Here is a 17,676-nt window from a genome sequence, read left to right on the forward strand (position 1 = left end):
GAGGTATGGATAGTGCAAACACACAAGGAAATGAAGGAAAAATTTACAAAGTATACAACAACAACATAAAACATTCCAGGGTACTTAACAGGGGCATGATAAAGCAAGTTTTGAAACCACGTCTCAAAGGGCAACATTAGGGCAGATGGTCAGGAGCTTGGTCAAAGCAGCAGGTTTTAAGGAGTTTCTTCAAGGAGGAAAGAAAGGCAGAGAGGTTTAGGGTGGGAATTCCAGATATTACAGCTTAGGCAGCTGAAAACATAGCCACCAATAGTGGAGAAATTAAAACCAGGGATGCTCACGAGGCCAGAATTGGAGGAATGCAGATATCTTGGAGGTTATGGGGCTGGAGGAGATGACAGAGATAGGGAGGGGAGCGAGGCCATGGAGGGACTTGAAATCAAGAATGAGAATTTTAAGATTTTACCTGGAGGCCGGCAAGCACAGGGATGAAAGGTAAATGGAACATTATGAATGGTCTGAAGTTTAGGGAAGGTAGAATGTGGAGGACAGCAAGGAGTGTGTTGCAATAGCCAAGTCTAGAGGTAACAGAGTCATGGATGAGCGTTTCGGCAGCTGATGAGCAGGAGCGAAATCGGGCAATTTTTAAATTCTTTTATAGGTGTCGCTGGCAAGACCAGGATTCGTTGTCCATCCCTACTTTCCCTTGAGAAGGTAGTGCTGAGCTACCTCCTTGAACTGCTGCAGTCCATGGGCAGGATATTGAGTGCGGGGGGCGGGGCCCATTCGCCAATGTGTAAAATGACTGGGATGACGTTGGGCGGAACTCCCGATGTCACCCCACGTCATTTAAATTTTCAGGCCGGCGGGGGCGCAACCGAATCAGCTGTGCACCTGCCGACCTGTCAATGGCCAATTGAGGCCATTTAAAAACTAATTGAAATAGTTAAAGGACCTGCCCGTCCAACCTTAAGGTTGGCAGGCAGGCCGGGAACCCTGGTGGGCTTCAGAAAAAGCATGAAACCTCATCCAGGGGCGGGATGAGGTTTCATGTAGGTTTTTAAAAATTTTATATAAGTTGAATTAAAAGTGATGGACATGTCCCAACTCATGTGACAATGTCACATGAGGAGACATGTCAGGGAAATTTTATTTGTCTATGTTTCACATTTTTGGATTTGGCGCCGATCTCCCTGAGGCAGCACTTAACCTCAAGGAGATGAGTGCGCTCTTTTGTGCGCATGCATGAAAGAGTGCACTCTCAGCTTAGTGAATCCCCCCTCCGCCCACACAGGGAGCGCATAGCGCTTCCTGGCGGACGTCACGCTGGGCGGGCCTTAATTGGCCTACCCATTTAAAATGGCGGCGCACCCTTGATTGGGGGCGCCGATCAGAGATGCGCTTGCACACGCCTGCTCCTGAACTCCGCCGCCCCCCCCCCCCCCCACCACCACCACCACCACCACCACCACCCAAATGGGGAAATTTCTTCCCCATGTGTAGATACTCACTCACTCAGTGCTGTTAGGAAGGAAGTTGCACAAGTAGTCATAGTGATTGTGCTGATATATGGTCAGAAGTTCATCTTGAGGTCAAACATGGAGCCACTGCCCATATATTTGATGTAATTTTATCAAATATAATTGTTGTAATTTTGCCACTTTGCTAATAGTCGCCTGGAAATCTCTTGTGATGTACAGAATGTGTTCCGTTGATGTTTTTGTTGTTAAATCTATAATTTTAACTATTTTCATCTGGACTGGCAAAAGGGCTGGTATAATGAAAAAATGGGTGGTCAATAAATTCGTATGGCTGAATTTTTATCTCATCAGGCGGGCACGTGACCAAGCGTAAAATGACACATGATAATGTCAGGCGAGCGTCCTGATGTCATCGTGCACTCGCATGATATTTCGGTTGGCGGGTGCGCTGCTGACCCCGGCGTGCCCGCCGACAGTTAAAAGGCCTATTAAGGTCTAAAAAGGCCTTATGGTTGGCGGGCAGGCGAAAAGGCCAAGTGGCCTTTGCATTTTTTGGAAACCTCATCCATGAGTGGGATGGGGTTTCCAACAGCAAATGAAAATTAAAATTTTTTAAAATTTAAAAATTTAATTAATAACATGTCCCTGCTCATGTGACAGAATTACATGAGGGGCCATATTTTATAACATTTTTAACATCTTTATTTTTTATTTTGAAGACTGTTCATCACCCTGAGGCAGCTCTGTGCCTCAGGGAGATTTTCAAGCATGCACCGGTGTGCAGATGCGAAGTTCGTGCTCAACCTCCTTCACCCCCGCCCACCCCCAACACAGGCAGCACTGAGCAGTGCCACTCGCGTTTCGTGCTGGATGGGCCTTAATTGGCCCACTAGTGTGAAATCGCAGTCTGGCCCTGATCATGGGCAGTGGGTGGCTTCCTGACCGCCCCCACCGAGCCTGCCGGACTAAGGCAAAATTCTGCCCCATGTCTGCTTTGTGCTATATGGACTAGGTATGTCTAAGTTTGATAGTCAATCTGTGCTGTTAGTTGTTCTCAGCTGTGCTGTACTGGGGCATTGCAGTTTGTCACGGTCGTTTGGGTGGAGCTGGGAATAAAGCCACATTCACTATTCAGCCATCTTGCTGAAATGTGCACACACATTGGTGTCAGATGAGAATTGTACCAGGCTCAGCTGTAATGTCCCCTGCACCGCACAGTCTAATAGCATGCTGTGACCCATTGCAATGTATGTAGAATTCCCCATTGGCTGCTGGTGAAGCATTTCCCATGTGATTCATTTTCTTAGGAAAGAAAGATAGAACATGGTTAGGAAAGAAAGATAGAACATAGGAGAAAACACAAATGGCAGGAGATGTATTCGTCATTTTACCCCTGTTCTAAAGTTTAATCTAAAATTTAAAGTTTGTGACTTAAACAGATTATCTTGATCTTCATTTTTTTATAGTTCATGGGCATGGAGCTGTTTGGGAAAACCCTTGGAATTGTGGGACTTGGAAGAATTGGCAAGGAAGTAGCAACTAGAATGCAATCATTTGGAATGAAGGTAATGCCACTGTGTGGTAAGTCACAAGTTTAATTAACTTTCAAATCCTCATTCATAAATGACTAGCACATAAAGATTGCAGGGTGAAAATATATACTGTGAAATGGAAAGCATAATAAAATTACCTGTTGCTAAGAGACGGTTTGCTTTCCTGTGCCACAAGATACTTCGAGGTGAGGGGTTTTGTGATAGAAGATTAAATATTCAAATTGATATGACCTGATTGATCTTCCAATGCTTTACTACTCTATATGAAATATGAGGAAGTTAAAATTTATTTGAAATGAGCAACTGATGTCACAAGATGTCACAAAAATTGGTGGGGTGGTAAATATTGAGTAGGATAGCCTTCGATTACAGGTGTATATAGACGGGCTGGTCAGATGGGCTGATCAGTGGCAAATGGAATTTAATCCAGATAAATGTGATGTGATGCACTTGGGCAGGACAAACAAGGCACAGGAATACATGATGAATGGTAGGACTCTGGGAAGTACTGAGAATCAGCAGGACCTTGGTGTGCATATCCACCGGTCCCTTAAGGTAGCGGGACAGGTAGATAAGGTGGTTAAGAAGGCACATGGGATACTTGCCTTTATTAGCCAAGACATAGAATATACGAGCAGGGAGGCTATGCTGGAACTGTATAAAATGCTGGTTAGGCCACAGCTAGAGTATTGCGTGCAGTTCTGGAATCCAGCTTATAGGAAGGATGTGATTGCACTAGAGAGAGTGCAGAGGAGATTTACCAGGACGTTGCCTGGGCTAGAGAGTTTTAGTTATGAGGAGAGATTGGATAGACTGGGGTTATTTTCCCTGAAGCAGAGGAGATTGAGGTGTATAAAATTATGAAAGGGTAGACAGGAAGGAATTTTTCCCCTTGGTGGAGGGATCAATAACCAGGGGGCATGGATTTAAGTTAAGGGGCAGGAGGTTTAGCCCTTGAGGAAGAATTTTTTCACTCAGAGGGTGGTGGGAATCTGGAACTCTCTGCCTGAAAGGGTGGTAGAGGCAGAAACCCTCATAACATTTAAGAAGTATTTGGATGTGCACTTGCGATGCCATGGCAAACAAGGATATGGGCCTAGTGCTGGAAAATGGGATTAGAATAGTTTGGTACTTGTTTAACTGGCGCAGACTCGATGGGTCGAAGGACCTTTTTCTGTGCTGTGGACCCCTACGACTCTGATTCTATGATAGAATATCAAACATTGCCGGCCATTAAAACTGAATTTACGTAGACCAATGTATTGAATTTTAATCCCTGCTCTGCAAATAAAAATATTCCTTTTCAGTCATGCTGTAGTAAGAGTGTAACCAGTATCAATAAGGGAGCATTGCTAAATCAAGGGCTGAAATTCATTGGGGGGGCGGCGTATTACCCAATCAGATTGACTAGCAGCTCTAACAGTCCCAGCAGCGCTAGAACTCAGTAGTGAGTGCTGTTGAGACTGCAAGGAGGCACCAGAATAAAGAAGATATGGCCACCAGACTCTTGTAAGTCTGTGGTTTTGAATGGGGAGGGATTGAGGAGCCTAGGAAGAGGGTTAGTGAGTGGGACTTGGAGACCAGGCGGGGAAGAACAAAGTGGGTGGAACATTTTGAGGGTGGGAGTGTGTCTGATGTGTGCAGGGCATCACCCGCTTCCGCCCCAAATGATGTGTCCCCTTCCCACCTTTTCCACAAAGTTGTTTTAAAGGCGGCCTTCTCTCTCCCACCTGCCTACCCACGCCAACTGCATTATGGTGCCGGCAGCATAATATTTGGGTCAGTTTGCTTGTTAACAAACTCAATTGCCCATCAATTAATTTTGAAAAATATGGCGGGCGGGCTGCCAATTTCAGCACCTGCCTGCCAACTGCTTCATGGGGACTGGGTTGGGAGTGGGCAGGAAGGTGATGGGCTCGCCCCCTGTCATATATTATGTGCCCCCATGCCGCAAACACAGCTGGTGGGGCGGGGGGCGTAAAATCCAGCTCCCTGTTAAATTAGGTGATCAATCTGACTCAAATGCACTGATCATAACTATTAACTTTCACAATTATCATAAGCGTCTGGAATACTTCCAAGATATCTGGAGAAAAGCTGGAAATAAAGTTGTTGTTCTGAGGATCTTGTTGACTGTTTGATTTGTGTAAATAGCATACAATGATTGACTAATGCAATACAGGACTTATGACATCTTCCCAAAGTTACGTGGAGGGTGTAATAACTTGGTAAGATCTATACGATGCAGATCATTTAAACATACATGGAGGCTGAATTTTGTTTCTCTTTCATTGCAAAACAGAATGCATCTTCCATGATGTTGTACTAAAATTTCCTGTGTCACCAATGCCCTGCTATCACATAGTACTACAGTTAAAAGACAAATAAGAAGTACTTTATGTGTAATTAATCACATTTCGTGGAAATCTTGATTTGAAATATGTGGCTTTTAGAATGTCAATTGAGTCCTGAGCTTAGCAGAAATATTGGCCTACCATAGATTCTCAGCTTTCTTCAAAGACGAACCCAAATTTGGTTTATAAATAGAGCGTTAAGTTTGAAAAGACCAGTACCTGAATTTTTACACATACAAATTTTATATGTCTGAAGGTTTTAGGAGTTTGATTTAATCACTCAAGCTGTGCTATTATTCAAACTGCAGCTGGAATTTTCTGAAGTCTGATTTCTATAATGCTGTGATCAGTCTTTGTTTTCCCAGTGAAGTGTGAACAATACTACCATTGAAACGTTATGAAAGTAAGCATCCAGTAATGCTTTTAATCAGTGGGGTGATAAAAAGTAGGACTGAATGATATCAAAACAATTATTCTATTATTTTGGATGAATACTGCAATGAGCTAAGAGTTCTCCAAAACAGTGAAATATAATTCAGTAACCTTTTTCTACATCCCTCTATCTTCTATATAGTTGTTGATACATGAAGATTCCCAGTTATTGAACTTAACAAAAAACTGAAGTTCTATTTGCACCACCAAATACCTACTCAGTAATCTAGCATTCAAAAACTAGTGAAAGGAAAAAAACAGACTTGCATTAATATAGCATCTTTCACCACTTCAGAGCATTCCAAAATGCCAGAGTCACATTCAGAGCAAGGAGGTGAATAGGCAAGATTGATGATTCTAGCTACACAAAAATTAAGGTGGATAAAAGCCAGAGGTAGTTGGAACAATTGTCTCAGCCATGGCTCAATTGTTAGTGTTCTCCCCTCTGAGTCAGGCAGAGTTGTGAGTTCTAGTCCCACTCCAGAGACTTGATCGCATAATCCAGGCCAGCACCCACTGAGTGCCTTACTGAATCCTGCACTGTCAGAGGTGCGATGATTTGGATGAATTGTTAAACTGAGGCCCGTAGGTGGATGTAAAAGGACTAAATGAACCACAGAGTAATGTGAGTGCAGGGAAAGCAGCTGATTGGTGCATATTTCTGGTCTTAAAAGTAAGGTCATTGGTTTGTGTTTAGGTCTCTAGTATTTTTTCTCTCTTTCTTAAAAATACCTTGTTACGTATAAGATCGATACTGGTGTGTTTTTAAAAAAAAAACTTCCAATGAAGTGTAAAGAGCAGAGATACTAGGGTATTTAAGTAATAAATAAAATACAATAGTGATGGCAGGATGGGTGATATGTTGCTGCTGCAGCATGTGGGAGCTGCTGGACACCAAGATGATCCAGAGCGAACACATCTGTAGTAAGTGTTTGCAGCTCGAGGAACTTCGGATCTGAGTTGAGTAACTGAAGTCCGAGCTGCAGACAATGTGCCACAACGGGAGGGTAAAGTTACCTGGATTCTTTGCTCCAGGAGATGGTCACACCCCTCAGATTAGGAAATTCAAATTTGGTCTGTGATCAGGGACAGAAGGGTGTGACTGCAGATGAGGCAGGTATGGGGACCCGGGGATAGCGTTCGAGGAGCTTCAGCCCCTGCAGTTGTCCAACAGTTACTGAGGTTTTTGCAAGCTGCATGGACAAGAGCAAGGACTGCAGGGAGGATGAACGAACTGACCATGGCACCATGGTACAGGGAGCCATTCAAGTAAGGGGAGGAAATAGGAATGTAGTAGTGGTAGGAGACAGTATAATCAGGGGGATAGATACTGTTCTCTGCAGCCGTGATCATGAATCCCAAAGGCTGTGGTGCTAGGGTTAAGGACATCTCCTCAGGGCTGGAGAGGAACTTGGAGTGAGAGGGAAGGGATCCAGTTGTCGTTGTGCATGTTGGTGCCAATGACATTGATCGGACTAGAAAGGAAGTTCTGCTGAAAGAATTTGAACAGTTAGAAGCTAAATTAAAAAGCAGAATCTCCCACAGAATCTCGGGATTACAACCTGAGCCACGGGCAAACTGGCATAGGGTAAGTAAAGTTAAGGAGTTAAATGCATGGCTCAGAGATTGATGTGGGAGGAATAGGTTTCAGTTCATGGGGCACTGGCACCAGTACTGGGATAGAAGGGAGCTTTTCCGGTGGGATGGGCTTCACTTGAACCGTGCTGGGGCCAGTGCCTGGTGAATTGAATAACTAGGCTGTAGAGAGGGCTTTAAAGTAAATAGAGGGTGGGGTTCTGGAGAGGGGATATGTAGGCTTTCAAAGCAAAAGGATATAGCAGCATTGCAGGGCAGCTATTTTGGTGATGATACCAATGTGTGACAGGAAGGGACAGAGTGTACAAACATTAAAAAAAACCGCAGCAAATAAGGTTAAAGGGGTGGCAGAAATGATAAAAAGGTAAAAGTAATGGCTCTTTATTTAAATGCAAATGGTATTTGGAACAAAATAAATTAATTTATGGCACGAATAGAGGTTAATGGGTATGATCTTATAGCCATTACAAGGAGATCAAAGCTGGGAACTAAATATTCAAGTGTATGTGATTTTTCAAAAGGACAGGCAGGAAGAAAAGGGTGGTAGGGTAGCTTTGTTAGTACAATATGGAATAAGTACAATAGCAAGAAATGATTTTGAATCGAAAGATATAGAATCCATATGGGTGGAGGTAAGAAATAACAAGGGGAAGAAGACACTGGTGTGAGTAGTCTATAGAGCCCCCTAACAGTAGCTATACTCTAGGGGACCGAGAATAAATCAGGAGATAATGAGGGCATGTTTAAAAAAAAAGGCAGTACATTAATCATGGTCGACTTTAATCTTCATGTAGACTGGGAAAATCACATTGGCAGAGGTAGCCATGAGCAAGAATTCATAGAGTGTATTGGGAAGAGTTTCCTAGAACAGAAAGGCAGAGTATTATTTAAATGGTGATATATTGGGAAATGTGGATGTACACGGGGATCTGGGTGTCCTTGTACAGTAGCCAATGAAAGTAAATAAGGAGGTGCAGCAAGCAATTAATAAGGCAAGTGGTATGTTGGCCTTCATTGCAAGAAGATTTGAGTTCAGAAGTAGGGATGTCTTACTGCAGTTATACAGGGTCTTGGTGAGACCACACCTGGAGTACTGCATGCAGTTTTGGTCTCCCTTCCCAAGAAAGGATATACTTGCCATAAAGGGAGTGCATTGAAGGTTCACTAGGCTGATACCGGGGATGGCAGGACTGTCGTATGAGGAGAGATTGCTTTGACTGGGCCTGCATTCACTGGAGTTTAGAAGAATGAGAGGGGATCTGATTGAAACGTATAAAATTCTAACAGGGCTAGACAGACTAGATGCAGGGAGGATGTTTCCCCTGGTTGGGGATCTAGAACCAGGGGCCACAGTCTCAGGATCTGGGGTAGGCCATTTAAGACTGAAATGAGGAAACATTTCTTCATTGAGGGTGGTCAACCTGTGGAATTCTCTACCACAGAAGACTTTGGAGGCCGGGTCACTGAGTATTTTCAAGAAAGAAATTGATACATTTTTGGGTATTAGGGGCAACAAGGTGTATGGAGAGAAAGCAGGAATATGACGTTGAGATAAAGGATCAGCCATGGTCATATTGAATGGTGGAACAGGCTTGAAGGACTGAATGGCCTACTTCTGCTTCTAGTTTCTATATAACAATATGTTGTGGATCCAACCAGGGATCAGGCTATTTTGGATCTGGTAATGTGTAATGAGGCAGGTTTAATAAATGACCTCAGAGTAAAAGATCCCCTAGGAAACAGTGACCATAACATGATAGAATTTAGCATTAAGCTGAGAGTGAGAAACTTGGGTCTGAAACAACTGTGCTAAACTTAAATAAGGATAATTACAAAGGAATATGAGGGCAGAGTTGGCTGGAGTGGACTGGGAAAGGAGTTCAGCAGAAAAGATGGATGTTGAACAATGACATGTTAAAATAGTTCATGACTCACAACAAAGATATATCCCAGTGAGGAAGAAGGATTCTAGGAAGGGGATAAACCAACCATGGTTAACCAAGGATGTTAAGGATAGTATCAAATTGAAAGAAAAACATACAATGTGGCAAAGATTAGTGGTAAGCCAGAGGATTGGGAAAGTTGCATCCTGGGATATTAAAGTAAGTAGCTACAGAGATAGTGGACGCAGTAGTAGTAATCTTCCAAGAGTCCTTAGATTCTCTCACTGCAGAAAGCTGTGTGTTACCACCTCAACGAATTCGAATAAGTCAGGCATGATTTCCCCTTCATGAAGCCATGCAGACTCTGCTTGATTAGATTATGTAATTCTAAATGTTCTGCTATTACTTCATTTATAATAGACTGCAACATTTTCTCAATGACAGATGTTAAGCTAACTGGCCTATGGTTACCTGTTTTTTGTCTCCCTCCCTTTTTAAATAAAGACATTACATTGGCAGTTTTCCAATCCTCTGGGACTTTTCCAAAATCTAAGGATTCTTGGAAGATTACTACCAGTGCATCCACTACTCTGTAGCTACTTCTTTTAATATCCTAGGATGCAACCCATCAGGTCCAGGGACTTATCGGCCTTTAGCTACATTAGTTTCCCTAGTTCTTTTCTCTAGTGATTGTTATTGTATTTATTTCCTTTCCCTGTTTTGCCCCTTGATTGTTTAACATGGGAATGCTATTAGTGTCTTCTACCGTGAAGAACGAAGCAAATTGTTTATTCAACTCCTCTGCCATTTCCTGGATCCCCATTATTAGAACAAAGAACAAAGAAAAGTACAGCACAGGAACAGGCCCTTCGGCCCTCCAAGCCTGCGCCAATCATATTGCCCGTCAACTAAAACATTTTGCACTTCCAGGGTTCATATCCCTCTATTCCCATCCTATTCGTATTTGTCAAGATGCCTCTTAAACATCACTATTGTACCTGCTTCCACCACCTCCTCTGGCAGCGAATTCCAGACACTCAATACCCTCTGCGTAAAAAACTTGCCCCACACATAACCTTTATAGTTTTCTCCTCTCACCTTAAATCTATGTCCCCTAGTAATTGACTCTTCCACCCTGGGAAAAAGCTTCTGACTATCTACTCTGTCCATGCCACTCATAATTTTGTAAACTTCTATCAAGTCGCCCCTCAATCTCCGTCGCTCTAGTGAGAACAATCCGAGTTTCTCCAACCTCTCCTCATAGCTAATAACCTCCAGACCAGGCAGCATCCTGGTAAACCTCCTCTGCACCCTCTCCAACGCCTCCATATCCTTCTGGTAATGTGGTGACCAGAATTGCACGCAATATTCCAAGTGTGGCCTAACCAAGGTTCTATACAGCTGTAGCATGACTTCCCAGCTTTTATACTCAATACCCCTGCTAATGAAGGCAAGCATGCCATATGCCTTCCTGACTACCTTATCCACCTGCATTGCCACTTTCAGTGACCTGTGGACCTGTACACCCAGATCCCTCTGCCTGTTGATGCACTTAAGGGTTCTGCCACTTACTGTGTAATTCCTGCCTGTATTAGACCTTCCAAAATGCATTACCTCGCGTTTGTCCGGATTAAACTCCATCTGCCATTTCTCCGTCCAAGTCTCCAACCGATCTATATCCCATTGTATCCTTTGACAATCCTCTTCACTATCTGCAACTCCTCCAACCTTGGTGTCGTCTGCAAACTTACTAATTAGCCCAGTTACATTTTCCTCCAAATCATTTATGTATACCACAAACAGTAAAGGTCTCAGCACTGATCCCCGAGGAACTCCACTAGTCACAGCTCTCCATTCAGAAAAGCACCCTTCCACTTCTACCCACTGTCTTCTATGACCAAGCCAATTCTGTATCCATCCTGCCAGCTCACCTCTGATCCCGTGCGATTTTACCTCCTGTACCAGTCTGCCATGAGGGACCTTGTCAAAGGCCTTACTGAAATCCATGCATATAACATCCACTGCCCTTCCATCGTCGATCATCTTTGTCACTTCCTCGAAAAACTCGATCAAGTTAGTGAGACACGACCTCCCCTTCACAAAACCATGCTGCCTCTCACTAATACGCCCATTTGCTTCCAAATGGTAGTAAATCCTGTCACGAAGGATCTTCTCCAATAATTTCCCTACCACTGACGTAAGGCTCACCGGCCTGTAATTTCCTGGATTATCCCTGCTATCCTTCTTAAACAATGGAACAACATTGGCCATTCTCCAGTCCTCTGGGACCTCACTCGTAGCCAGTGAGGATACAAAGATTTCTGTCAAGGCCCAGCAAACTCCTCCCTTGCCTCCCTCAGTACTCTGGAGTAGATCCCATCTGGCCCTGGGGACTTATCCACCTTAATATTCTTCAAGACGCCTAACACCTCTTTTTTGATCTCAACATGATCCAGGCTATCTACACACTCTTCCCTAGACAAATCGACCGCTAGGTCCTTCTCTTTGGTGAATACTGATGAGAAGTATTCATTCAGTATCTCTCCCATTTCTTCTGGCTCCACACACAGATTTCCACCTCTGTCCCTGAGTGGACCCACCCTTTCCCTGGCTACCCTCTTGCCCTTTACATATGTATAAAAAGCCTAGGGATTTTCCTTAATCCTGGTTGCCAGTGACTTTTCATAACCCCTTTTAGCCCTCCTGACTCCTTGCTTAATTTTCTTCCTACTTTCTTTGTATTCTCCACGGGCTTCATCTGTTCCCAGCCTTCTAGCCCTTACGAATGCTTCCCTTTTCTTTTTGACTATTATTTCCCCGGCCTCATTCTGTAAGGGGCCTATGTTCACTTTGGTCTCTCTCTTCCTTTCTATATATTTAAAGAAGCTCTTACTGTCCGTTTTTATATTACTAGTTTACCCTTGAATTTTATTTTCTCCCTCATTTTCTGTTCATCTTTTGTTGGTTTTTAAAACTTACCCAATCCTATAGCTTACCACTATTCTTTGCCGCAACAGTATGTCTTTTCTTTTAATTTGATATTATCTTTAACTTCCTTGGTTGGTTTATCCCCTTTCTTGAATCCTTCTTCCTCACTGGGATATATCTTTGTTGTGAGCCATGAACTATTTTCTTAAATGTCTGCCATTGTTCATCAACCGTCTTTTCTGCTAAACTCCTTTCCCAGACCACTCGAGCCAACTTTGCTCTCATTCCTTTGTAATTACCCTTATTTAGGTTTAGTACAGTTGTTTCAGACCCAAGTTTCTCACTCTCAAACTTAATGTTAATTTCCTGGGTTTGAAGGGATTTTCTTACGAGGAGAGGTTGAGTAGGTTGGGCCTGTACTCATTGGAGTTTAGTGGAATGAGAGGTGACCTTGTTGAAACGTATAAGATCCTTCAGGGGCTTGACAGGGTAGATGCTAAGAGGTTGTTTCCCTTTGTGGGAGAGTCTAGGACCAGAGGGCGTAATCTTGGAGTAAGGGGTCGTCCATTTAAAGCAGAGATGAGGGGGAAATTTCTTCTCTGATGGTAGTTAATCTGTCTAATTCTTTACTTCAGAAGGCTGTAGAGGCTGGGTCCTTAAGTATATTCAAGGCTGAGATAGACAGATTTTTAATCAGTAAGGGAATAGAGGGTTATGGGGAAAAGGCAGGAAAGTGGAGTTGAGGATCATCAGATCAACTATGATCTCATTGAATGGTGGAGCAGACTTGATGGGCCGAATGGCCTACTCCTGCTCCTATGTCTTATGATCTTATTCCATGGCACCATCTTGAATAAGATCATGGGAGATCATCCTGTTATTTGGCCAATATTTATACCCCAACCAACATCATTAAAGCAGATTATCTGGTTGTTATCACATTGCTGTTTGTGGAACCTTGGTCATCTATACAACAGTATGGCTGTTGTATTTGCTGCATTGCAACAGTGATTGCATTTCAAAGGTACATCACTGGCTGTAAAGCACCTTAGGGTGTCCTGAGGTCATGAAAGGCGCTATATAAATGCAAGTCTCTCTGCGTATATTCCTGTTCTTCCCTTTCTCGCTCTTGATTTTCCACTCCGTATCATGCTCCCTTTCTTTCTGTCTTGCCCTCTCACTCTCTCTGTCCCCCTCTCCCCCTTTCTCTGTCTTGCCCCTTCCCTCTGTCTTGGTTTCATTACATCCCACCCTCTGTCATGGCCTCTCTCCCTCCCTCTCTGTCATGGCCTCCCTCCCTCTCTGTCATGGCCTCCCTCCCTCCCTCCCTCTCTGTCATGGCCTCCCTCCCTCCCTCTCTCATGGCCTCCCCCACCTCTCTGTCAATCATGGCCACCCTCCCCCCTCACTGTCTGTCATGGCCTGCTCCCCTCTTCCCCCCCCTCCTCTGTCAGTCATGGCCTCCCTCTCCCCCGTTCTCTGTCTGTCATGGCCTCCCTCCCTCCCCCTCTCTCTCTCTTTGTCACGGCCTCTCTCTCTCTCTCTGTCTGTCATGGCCTCCCTCCCTCTCTGTCTGTCATGGCCACCCTCCCTCTCTGTCTGTCGTGCCCTCCCTCCCCCCGTCTGTCTGTCATGGCCTCTCTCTCTCCCTCTCTTTCCGTCTCACTCTCTGAGTAGAAGTTTACATCCTGCGGCGGGTGTGCGCCCGACCTGTTCGCCAGCGAAAGTCACCTTGCGCAAGTGTCCCAATATCATCGCACACTTATGCGATATCTCGCTTGGCAGGTGCACTTCAGACTGTCATGCATCCCGCCCGGGCGCCCCGGCCTCGGGCGCCCCGCCTCCGCCCCGGCCTCGGGCGCCCCGCCTCTGCCCAGGCCTCGGGCGCCCCACCCCTTTCAGTCTGTCTCGCGCTTGCGCTCCATCCTATGCGTCTGTTCTGCCTGTCTCACTCAGTATCTCTCTGTCTTTCGCTCCTTCTCTCTGATGGTTTTTGAGTGCTATGTTATTGAATAGTGCAGTGTTCATATTAAAAGCATTTCTCTAATCCAGTTTACTGTAAAGCATTCTTGCATTCCTAATGTAAATAACAGACAAGCAGACTATGTTTATAACAGTGCTTTCTTTGTATTTCTGCATGCCAGAGTCACATTCGGGACTATTAATTAATTAGTCAGACAGCTAGTATTTTTAACATATGGTTTCAAATTTAGTTTATTGAGCATTTCATAAATGGAGTATTCATGAAGCTGATTCATGAATCTCGTGAATTGTTATGTCTTGTCAATTGAGACCATCTAGTCATTTCCTTCTCCCTCCCTCACATATCTCTGTCCTGACTCTGACTGGAATTTCACCCCTTTTGTTGGGGGTAGCGGTAAAAAATTGGGTGCCATGGCAGCAACACCCTAGCCTGCCTCTAATGGAAATTACCTGCGGTGGGAAGGGTGTTGGCCTGCAAACCTGACCATGTGCTGCCTCCTGCCACTGTTGGCGTTTTCCCATGGCAATGGGTGCCAGGGCCAAGTGTCCAGGCTGTCGGGTAAAACCTGGTGGTCTCGTTGCTGGTTGGGGGGGTAGTGTGCCTCCTGTCACCCCACAACTCCCTAACCTTCGTGGGGATTTGCCAACCTGGACACCTTGAAATCTGAGTGCATGCACTGTTACTGGTGGCACTGCAGGGACAAGAGAGCTGCCATCATATGCTTGGCCAACAGCTCTCTGTCTTCCGATAGTCATTAAATGTCTGTGGGCGACTCGGTCAAGCGGTGGTGGGCTTGCCCCTGACTTTCTAGCTAGGGTGTGGGGCTACTGCATCCACGTAAAATTCCAGCATATCTCTCTCATTTTACCCAATAGGGCCTTAACAAGCTCATCTCCTGCATGAGGCCAACTCCTGTGTCCTTGCCCTTCTCACCACACAACAATCACTTTTGGCCCAATATTTAATGACCTGGCAATGCTTCACTCTGCCTGAGTTCTGACACCCATCATTCCTCCTCACTATTCTACCCTATCTTCGGTCACAAAACCTTCAGCTTTCTCAGTCATGCACTTTGGATTGCTCTCCCTAAACTCCTCTGCATTTCTGTCTCTAGACTCACCTCAAAAATTCAAGCAATTTGATCTTGCCTTTGGTCACTATCCATAACCCTTCAACACTCCATGGTATCTGATTATTTTCATCTTTATGAAGCACATTTGGAATGTTTTATTACCTTAAATATATCATGTTAAGCTGTTGTCAGTTAGCCGTCAAAAGACATTTATCTGCTGAACCCAATACAAATTTTGAATCTGAGAGAAATCAAAAAGCTTCTTATGAAGTAAAAGCAAACACATTTTGAAATTATTATTTCAGACCATAGGATATGATCCAATCATTCCTGCTGAAGTGGCAGCTACCTTTGGAGTAGAATTCCTGGCTCTGGAACACCTCTGGCCGCAATGTGACTTCATCACTGTCCACACTCCATTAACACCATCTACCAGAGGTAAGTCTGTGTTTGTTGTCTGTTGCATGTGATTTTAAAGGAACATGTTCATTTTTGTGTGGCCTTGAAGTATAATAGTTGATGCAGGTGATATATAATTTATTTCAAATGTTGAACTACTCACCTCAGTGGAGACCTACCTTTTCAGCCACTGCAGTAACACCCCTGGCACTAGGGAGATCTCTGAGTAACTATTTTTTAATGCAATTAAAGTTGTGAACAGTAAATTATCTGGTTGGATATATTACTACCTTTTTAAACACCATCAAATTCTAAGTGATCTGGAAACATAAGTTCTAAAACTGAAGTAAGATTAGAAAATTCTGGATGTGCGCAGTAAGTTAGTCAGCATCTGCAAAAGGTAAAAAGCAGATTAATGGTTTGGCGAAGGCTGTACTGTCAAATCATTAACTCATCTTTTTATAAGTTGTTGACCAACAAGATATGTATTGTTAGTACTTTTCACCTGAATAACCTGCTTGTAGCATGTTGACTCTAATTTCCCTTTATAATTGGGTAAGTAAAGGTTAGGGGCCAATACACATGGTGCAGTTACACCAAGTTTGGAAACAATAAAGAAAAAGGACAAGACAAATCAAGAAACAGTGACAAAATTTGACAAAAATCTATGATTTTAAGAGATTGAAGATAGTCATGAAGGCAAGACTGAGTGAAGTAGAGAGAAGTCCAAAACAATCAAATAGAAATTAAATGGTGGTAAGTCTTGCTTCTAACATTGTGAGGATATAGGGTGAAAGAAGATTGTTTAAAATGGTGCATCTGGAATTTAGAAAAGAAGTAAGCTCAAAGGCATATTGTTCATATTAGCATCATTAAATACAGATGAAGCATAATGGTTGTGACAGAGGAAATGAGAGCAAGAAGTTGAAGACTAGAAAGAGATTGAAATTGCTTATCAGACTAGAAGCTTTTCCTCGTATCTTGGCCATGAGTGCAAGTGAACCATAAAAAAAAGATTCTCCAAATATGAGGGCAGTATTTACATCTTGGAAAGGCTTCCATTTTATAAAAATTGAAGAGTTGTTGAAGGGAAAGAAGTATTTTCAGGAAACAGAACGTGAGGCAATTTAGAGTAAAATACAGCAACAGAGAAGTTCTATTTGAATTAGAGGAAATAGTGAGATCAAGGCTGAGAGTAGCAAAAAGTTGAATTTGTATAGCACCTTTAAGATAGAGCAATATTCCAAAGCACCTCAAAAGCAGAAGGAAAAATGAATCTGGAGCCAAAGGAAATACTAGTGGAAGTGACCCAAATTCTGTTGAGAGATTCTTCCTTAAAAAAACATTTTGTAAGAGGAGAGAAAGTTGAAAGGGTTTTGGAATGGAGAGGTGGTGGGCAGTTTAGGGGGTGGTATTGGACAAATTGAGGGGAGGATGAACAGAGAAATTGGGTTCTGGGATCTTGTAGATCTAGGAGAGATTAAAGATGTAAGGACAGGATTTAAACATAAGAATGACAATTTTAAATTTGAGGCTTTGGGTGAACCAAGAACGATTGTCACAAGGATAGGAGTGATAGGTGAGTGGGACTTGGTGCAATAAAGATTTAGTTCTATTAGTCTTGCAAGGGCACTTTGGGGCACAACTTTCGAGTTTTGTTATTGTCAAATGTTTTATTTAAACAATACCAATTTAATCTTCCAGTTGTACTCATCATATGTAATTTTCTGCTCCTTTCTGAATTCATTAAAGTTAAAGATGGTTGCATGCATTATTTCTTGAAATCTTACACGAACTTTAATAATCTCCACACAAACCACTTTATATGCTAATTTGCTATGGAATATGCACTTCTAATCATGCTGACCCTGAATACATTTGTCCACTAAGATAAAACACTACTACTACAAGCTGTTCATTTGCCCAAGAACTGGTGCTATTTGTTCAATCAGGGTAATTGCATTTGAACGTTCAGCAGAGGAGAAGAATGATTAGCAGAGAAGAAAGAATCCAACTTATACCAGCAGAATTGC

The 17,676-nt window shown here is 43.4% G+C and overlaps 1 protein-coding gene across 1 annotated transcript in view; it reads left to right on the forward strand.

Annotated features, from left to right (window-relative positions):
• phgdh (phosphoglycerate dehydrogenase) overlaps positions 1 to 17,676 on the forward strand; it is a 58,900-nt gene that overhangs the window by 16,687 nt on the left and 24,537 nt on the right. The window contains exons 5-6 of the mRNA XM_078552122.1: positions 2,909 to 3,007; positions 15,550 to 15,682. Of these exons, the coding sequence (XP_078408248.1) occupies positions 2,909 to 3,007; positions 15,550 to 15,682 (232 nt within the window). The remainder of the gene's footprint in view (positions 1 to 2,908; positions 3,008 to 15,549; positions 15,683 to 17,676) is intronic.

This window comes from Cetorhinus maximus, chromosome 11 (assembly GCF_964194155.1).
Source record: "Cetorhinus maximus chromosome 11, sCetMax3.hap1.1, whole genome shotgun sequence".
NCBI classification, from domain to species: Eukaryota; Metazoa; Chordata; class Chondrichthyes; order Lamniformes; family Cetorhinidae; genus Cetorhinus; species Cetorhinus maximus.